Source organism: Moschus berezovskii, chromosome 20 (genome assembly GCF_049115385.1).
Source record: "Moschus berezovskii isolate FMDL1 chromosome 20, NW_MosBer_1.0, whole genome shotgun sequence".
Taxonomy (NCBI): Eukaryota; Metazoa; Chordata; class Mammalia; order Artiodactyla; family Moschidae; genus Moschus; species Moschus berezovskii.
The window spans coordinates 18,033,132-18,041,076 of NC_142479.1; the positions used below are offsets into that span (position 1 = coordinate 18,033,132).

The 7,945-nt window shown below is 44.3% G+C and overlaps 1 protein-coding gene across 1 annotated transcript in view; it reads left to right on the forward strand.

Annotated features, from left to right (window-relative positions):
• The window catches only part of LOC129538935 (phosphatidylcholine transfer protein-like), a 57,955-nt gene extending 51,116 nt beyond the window's left edge, over nucleotides 1–6,839 (forward strand). Inside the window, exons 3-6 of the mRNA XM_055399003.2 lie at nucleotides 825–904; nucleotides 3,678–3,849; nucleotides 4,834–4,901; nucleotides 6,015–6,839. Of these exons, the coding sequence (XP_055254978.2) occupies nucleotides 825–904; nucleotides 3,678–3,849; nucleotides 4,834–4,901; nucleotides 6,015–6,080 (386 nt within the window). The 3' untranslated portion in view covers nucleotides 6,081–6,839. The remainder of the gene's footprint in view (nucleotides 1–824; nucleotides 905–3,677; nucleotides 3,850–4,833; nucleotides 4,902–6,014) is intronic.
• The last annotated feature ends 1,106 nt before the right edge of the window (nucleotides 6,840–7,945 follow it).

The following is a 7,945-nucleotide window of genomic DNA, read 5'->3' on the forward strand; positions in this document are numbered from 1 at the left end:
TAGTAATGGACTGATAAATTCTTTTACTCCATGGTCTGCTTCTAATAGGTTTTTTTCCATCAAAAGTTGAATTAAATAACACATTTCTGTGCTGTCAGCACCTTCTCCAGGGATTCTCTTGGTTCTTTCAGAAGCTTAGGCTTGGCTCCTTCTCTAAATGGTTAGTTAGAAGCTTCCCCCACAGCTTGAGCACAGAGGCTGTGCACTTCATAGCATCGCTTTACTCTCTCTCTCCAAGAGCTGATGCTATTTGCACACAGTAGCATGGTGCATATTAAGGAGATTTGATCCCTGTAACTGTGACGTAAAGCAACATAACATAGTTAAGCCACTTTCTAGCTTTTCAGGAAGGACACTAACCTGTCTGAAAACTTCATTTCTAAACTGGGTTGTTCAGTTCCAGGACACCTGTAATATGTCACAAAGTTTAAGGTGAGGAGAAAGGTCACAACAGAAAAATTATTGGTACTGTAGTGCCATCAGATGATAGCCAAGATTTTAGAACTTGAAAATTTATTTTCGGTTGCCTAATTTTGTTTCACTGCCTTCTGTCTTAGACTGTTGTTTGTGGTATACAATGAACAAGTTTTGTTGCATTCTTTTATTTTTACTGTGTTTTTATATCTACTAGACACTGTCCCTGGAAAACAAGATTTCAGTGGTTCTAAATATCTGACTTTCTCTAAAATTCACTGCCTCATGAGTTAGTAATCCCTATAAGGTTGTCGTATGAAAATTTCTTGTTAATTGAAGCCAAAGGGACTTCCAGATGCAATAACGTCATTTGTGTTGTTTTTTTCTGTTTGTTTTGCTTTGTTTAATAGAAGCCTATGAAACAGCATGCAATGGAGAAACAGTGATCTACATGAAACTGGAGTTCCCTTTTATAGTGTCCCCCAGAGATGTATCCTTTTCAAAATAATACTATTATTCAGCTTTCTAAGTATTTTTGTTCACCATGGCCGTGACCCAATGGCAGTATATTTAGAAGGTGTGGACAACATTGTCTTTGACTCTTGCATAAGCATCTGCTAAAGCTGTTGCTTCTTGTGTAGCTTTCAGAGACCATGCAGTGTGATTTCTGGGTCTGACAACATCTATAATTGTGGGAAGGCAACTCATACTTCCCTGAGAATTTTCCTAGAAAATCCTTGTACTGCAGATTTGGGGGCCTGAAAACAACTTTTCCTTAAGAGTATTCAGTACACCCCCTCAGTCTGTAGAAGAGGAAGCAGGGACCCAGAGAGTTAAGGTGACCGAGGCACACAGACAGGCGGTTAGCAGCCGACTCGGGGATGGAACTCAGGCCCCATATTTCCAGCTCTCTCCACCTCCCCTCCTCCCCCAGCATTGGCTCTGGACCCTGTGTGTTTGTGTGTGTTTACTGCTCAGTTTCTTAAAATCGAATTACCTTCCCTGTAATAGTGCCATAGACATAGTGGCTGATCTGTGAATCTTTATGGAGGTGAAATGCTTATATTACTCTTGGTGAACCAGAACCCGTGAGGACATTTTCCAACTTATATTTGGGTATCCACATATCTTCCTGTGGTCACCAGGTGTAAGTAACCTTGCCTGACCATCCTCTGTGCCCAGAAGTCAATGATTAGGGCTTAAGGGGAGGACAGAGAACAATGACCCCATTGTTTCCTGAGTGAAATTCTGCTTCAGTCTTTCTCAAAGGCCCCCATCAAACCTGTCTACAGGCAGTGTTACTCTCATTTCTTGCACAGTGAAGCCAAATCTCAGAAAAATTAATTTACCCAGGATCACAGCTGTTAAATGACCAATCCTCTGAGATCTCATTTCTTTATTGGAGAAAGGAGGAATGGGTTCCCCTCATAAATAGAGTAGCAACGAATCATTTACAGGTGGGCTGTGAAAGTGCTGCACTCAATGCCAGCAAATTTGGAAAACTCGGCAGTGGCCTCAGGACTGGAAAAGGTCAGTTTTCATTCTAATCCCAAAGAAAGACAGTGCCAAAGAATGCTCAAACTACTGCACAATTTCACTCATCTCACACGCTACTAAAGTCATGCTCAAAATTCTCCAAGCCAGGCTTCAGCAATACGTGAACAATGTACTTCCAGATGTTCAAGCTGGTTTTAGAAAAGGCAGAGGCACCAGAGATCAAATTGCCAACATCCACTGGATCATAGGAAAAGCAAGAGAGTTCCAGAAAAACATCTATTTCTGCTTCATTGACTATGCCAAAGCCTTTGACTGTGTGGATCACAATAAACTGTGGAATATTCTGAAAGAGATGGGAATAGCAGACCACCTGACCTGCCTCTTGAGAAACCTGTATGCAGGTCAGGAAGCAACAGTTAGAACTGGACATGGAACAACAGACTGGTTCCAAATAGGAAAAGGAGTACGTCAAGGTTGTATATTGTCACCCTGCTTATTTGACATATATGCAGAGTACATCATGAGGAACGCCGGGCTGGAAGAAGCACAAGCTGGAATCAAGATTGCGGGAGAAATATCAATAACCTCAGATATGTAGATGACACCACCCTTATGGCAGAAAGTGAAGAAGATTTACAAAGCCTCTTGATGAAAGTGAAAGAGGAGAGTGAAAAAGTTGGCTTGAAGCTCAACATTCAGAAAACTAAGATCATGGCATCTGGTCCCATCTCTTCATGGGAAATAGATGGGGAAACATTGGAAACAGTGTCAAACTTCATTTTTTTGGGCTCAAAAATCACTGCGGATGGTGATTGCAGCCATGAAATTAAAAGACGCTTACTCTTGGAAAGGAAAGTTATGACCAACCTCTACAAAGGTCCATCTAATAAAGGCTATGGTTTTTCCCATGGTCATGTATGGATGTGAGAGTTGGTCTGTGAAGAAAGCTGATCACCGAAGAATTGATGCTTTTGAACTGTGGTGTTGGAGAAGACTCTTGAGAGTTCCTTGGACTGCAAAGAATTCCAACCAGTTCATTCTAAAGGAGATCAGTCTTGGGTGTTCATTGGAAGGACTGATGCTAAAGCCGAAACTCCAATACTTTGGCCTCCTCATGTGAAGTGTCGACTCACTGGAAAAAACTCTGATGCTGGGAGGGATTGTTGGCGGGAGGAGAAGGGGACGACAGAGAATGAGATGGCTGGATGGCATCACCAACTCGATGGACATGATTTTGAGTGAACTCCGGGAGTTGCTGATGGACAGGGTGACCTGGCGTGCTGTGATTCATGGGGTCGCAAAGAGTTGGACACGACTGAGCGACTGAACTGAACTGAACTGGGCTTCCCAGGTGGCTCAGTGGTGAAGAATCTGCCTGCCAGTACAAGATTTGTAGGAACTGTGGGTTTGAGCCCTGGTTAGGAAGATTCCCTGGAGGAGGACATGGCAACCACTCCAGTATTCTTGCCTGGGAAATCCTATGGACAGAAAACCTGTCACGCTACAGACCATGGGGTCACAAAGAGGCAGACCAGTTGGGAACTGAGTATGTACACAATGCCTGCTATGAAAAGAGAACGCCAGGTGGGAGGCAACAGGATTTTGCAGGGAAGTTAGGCAGAACAAGCAGGAAGTGAACTGACAGTTTAAGGGAGGAAACACCAAGTGGAGGCAACAAAATCATTTCCTTTTGCTTCTGACTTGTGGGCTTTCCTTTTATCCATCTGAGAAGTTTCACTCTTGTCTTGCCTTGACTCGCAGTGTAGTGCGTCTATGTGCAGCAGCGGCGAGAGCTGGACTTCAGAGGGCGGAAGATTCATGTGGTCCTGGCCAAGAGCACCTCGGTGCCACAGTTTCCAGAGAGGTCAGGCTTCATCCGGGTGACGCAGTGCCAGGTGAAGCTTGCCATGGAGAGCGATGGCAGGGGCGGGAGCAAAGGTAAAAAGAAGGCACCTGTTGGTGTGCTGGTGCACCCTGTGAAGGCTGCAGTGACTGTGAGGCTCATAAAATACATGATACATTTTCCCTGAGATCAGAGAACTGGGCATGGGTTCAAAGGAAACAGAAGAGACTCAATTCATCCCTGAAGTTTGGCTACAATGCAAGGTGGATGTTTAAATCTGATCAATCTAATTTTTACTTACTCTTGCATTGTCCCAATGAAATCAGAACATTGAAGTGAACCAAAAGTTAGGAATTCATGTCAGGCTGCTCTTGTGCTGCACATTCTGGCTGGAGATGAGCAGGGAGTCTAGTGGGACCATCTCTGAGGAGGTACCCCTCACTCAGCAAAAACTAAGGGACTCAGGACCTGTCTGCCTTGAGTTAAATACTCAGGAGAGAATCTGGGAGGGGTTGATGTGGCCACCTGCTGGACTAGAATGGGTGTGGCCTTGAGAGTGCAGTGAAATCTGAATGGTAGTTCTGATGTGTGTTAGATCTGCCGCCTTGGATGCATCATCCCCTTAGAAGTCTCAATTTTATCATTTATAAACTGGAGTTTAATTTTATCAACTTTTATAATTAAGATAATTGAGAGAAATAATTAAGTGAGATACATATCCAAATATCTAGCACTTATGCTATGCTATGTAATGCTATGCTAAGTCACTTCAGTCGTGTCCAGCTCTGTGGACTGTAGCCCGCCAGGCTCCTCTGTCCATGGGGATTCTCCAGGCAAGAATGCTGGAGTGGATTGCCACACCCTCCCCATCTAACACTTTCCACGGTTTTAATAATTAGCAGCAGAATGTGCCTTGACTGTTTGCCAAAGTGTGTATACAAGTCTCCCATAAAGGAGATAGGAGAGTTCACTTGAATTGTGTGTTACCTTCCTCCTTAATTTCTTGGTCTGAATATAAACCTGGATGTTTGCTGCTGTATTTTTCCTCTTTTTGAATTGTCTTTTCTTTCCCTCTCTAGTATTCATTTGTTGCTTCGTAAACCCTGGTGGCTGGATTCCATCCTGGATCATCAACTTGGTTGCCAAGGTGAGACCCCCAGAGGCAGGAGGGAAAGTATGCTTGACAAATGCTGACTTTCTGTGGGGCTGTTAGACTGAAGAGATGTGCCATCTCAGGCCTCATGATGCTCTTTTACGAAGCAGCACGGTTGACTGACTCTGGTTAGGCCTGGGGTTGCCAACACCCAGGACTGAGGCTGGGATAAAAGACCAAAATCTTTACCTAGAATATCAGCTCCCCACGACTTTCCCACCAAGATCCCACCAGCATCACTCTCTGGAACCTTTGGACAATATCCTGCTCCTTGTAGGAACAAGGGTGCTTTTGGACCCTGTATCTGCTTATGGAGGGGTTAGGCCAACATGGCTTGGGAGACAATGAGTTATGTTCAAGCCTGGGGAAGCCTCCAGTTTCATTTTTGTGTTTTCTTTCTATAAGGAGAAGGGACTTCAGTGGCATGCAGATCACTCATGGAGATCATTCAGTCTGCTTTGTGAGGTCCTACTTATGGGCTGGTGGGCTCACCAATTCCCAGGGAGAGTGAAAAAGTACACAAACTTGAGTAAAACACATCATAGTTTGAATTCTGGTCCCTACTTCCGACTATGTAATCTAGGGAAGCTATCACTTTCTTCCCTCCAAAAAAAGAAAAAAAAATGCGGGGGTGGATATTTCCACAATGTAGAGAAGGAGTAACCAAAACAACATTTAGGGAAAGTCTGGGCAATGTTCAACGCTAACTGAGGGATGACAGACCCCACCTCTTGCTCCCAATTCTTACCAATTTCTAATTTTGTAAAGCAAGGTCTTTTCATCCTTTTGGAAGAATCACACAGCCCACCCCAGCCCCATTTCCTGAGTTTTCTTTTTCTTTTAAAAAGTAGTGTCTTAGAATTGTCTTAGCTTTCTACTAGCAAGAGCTAAAATATGCAAGGTCTGACAGCTGTGGCCCCTACCTTACCTGCGCCCTGAGTCTCACCTTTTTCATCATCAATGATAACATTCTGTTGAAATCTTATCAGGAGCCCTATTGTCATATTTATTATTCTCCAAGGCATCTTCCTTCACCTTTGCCACATCCTGAGAATCAAGAGTAGTTGCTGTGAGGACAGAGTAAAGGCAATCTCCTTTTCTTTGCAGAATGGAATTCCTGGCTTCCTGACTGACTTGGCGGATGCCTGCCTGAGGCGCCAGAGGAGAACCTAAGAGAGATTTTGGAGCTTTTTGTTTATGAATGATGTCCCTGGAAGTGCCACAACTACTGATGCTCAGCTTGTCTGTCATTTTTCCATCTCAGAAACCTGCACACTCTCCAGCACCTTGTGCCCAGTGTGCCAGCCTGATGCCTAGCTTCCTTTCCCATTCTCCCCTCTCTGGGACACACGGCCTGGTTTCACTGTAGAATGTGGGTCAGATTTGGAAAAGCCTTGTTTGTTTATTTTTTAAAAGGGGAATCCTCAGGAGGGAACCCAGTCATTCCATTGTTCCATTCTAGGGGGATGGTTGGCAGAGGAGTGGTAACATTGCCTAAGAGTGACTGACCCGAGAAAGTTGTCTCCTTCCCACATGTGAGTTTTTGCAACACGAGAGGGTGACTTCTTGTTGCAGGTGCATTACCTTCAGAGTTGACTCACAGTACAGCAAGAGTGGAAGACTCATGCCCATTTCCCTTTTCTTTGCTGACTTGATTTGCCTGATTTCAGATGATAATCTAGTAAGTCTTTCCCCATTTCTATTTGTAGAGGATCATGAGTGGTTTCTATTTCAAATCATTTTGAAAAACGTTGCAGACCCGACTACATGTATAGTGTGGTGATGGTTATCTGAATACTGGTGTCTAGGTTTTTCTCTGCCACTGGAGAAGGCTGTCTGTACCTCACTGAGGCATCAAGACAGCCCTGAGAGTTAACAGAAACCAACTTGTTTTACACACAGCATTGAATAAATTGTCTTTTAGGCAAGAAATGGATTTCTCTTCTAGAATGTTTGGAGATGTAGGAGGGATAATTGTTGTTGTTCAGTTTCTCAGTCATATTTGTCTCTTTTCAACCCCATGGACTGCAGCATGCCAGGCTTCCTGTCTTACACATCTCCCAGAGCTTGCTCAAACTCATGTTCTATGAGTCAATGATGCCATCTAACAATCTCATCCTCCATGTCTCTGTTCTCCTCCTGCCCACAATCTTTCACAGCATCCGGGTCTTTTCCAATCAGCTGGCTCTTTGCATCAGATGACCAAAGTATTGGCATTTCAGCTTCAGCATCAGTCCTTCCTATGAGTATTCAGGATTTATTTCCTTTAGGATTGACTGGTTTGATCTCCTTGAAGTCCAAGGGACTCTCAAGAGTCTTCTGCAACACCACAGTTCAAAAGCATCAATTCTTTGGTGCTCAGTCTTCTTTATGGTCCAACGCTCATATCTGTACATGACTACTGGATAGAAAACATAGTTTTGACTGGAAAGATATTTGTAGGCAAAGTGACGTTTCTGCTTTGTAATGTACTTTCTGGGTATCTCACTGGGTTGACAGTGGCCTGCTTCAGGTTCAGAGGCACTGGCAGCAGCAGTCCTGGGAGGCATGGCAGGCATACTGGCATAAGTCCTTTAGGAGGAGGTTGCCATCACCCCTACTATAGAGTCTATCAGTTCAGTTCAGTCGCTCAGTCATGTCCGATTCTTTGCAAACCCATGAATCACAGCATGTCAGGCCTCCCTGTCCATCACCAACCCCCGGAGTTCACTCAACCTCATGTCCATCGAGTTGGTGTTGCCATCCAGCCATCTCATTCTCTGTCGTCCCCTTCTCTTCCTGCCCCCAATCCCTCCCAGCATCAGAGTCTTTTCCAGTGAGTCAACTCATCACATGAGGTGGCCAAAATATTGGAGTTTCAGCTTTAGCATCAGTCCTTCCGATGAACACCCAGGATTGATGTCCTTTAGAATGGACTGGTTGGATCTCCTTGCAGTCCAAGGGATTCTCAAGAGTCTTCTCCAGCACCACAGTTCAAAAGCATCAATTCTTCAGCGATCAGCTTTCTTCACAGTCCAACTCTCACATCCATACATGAC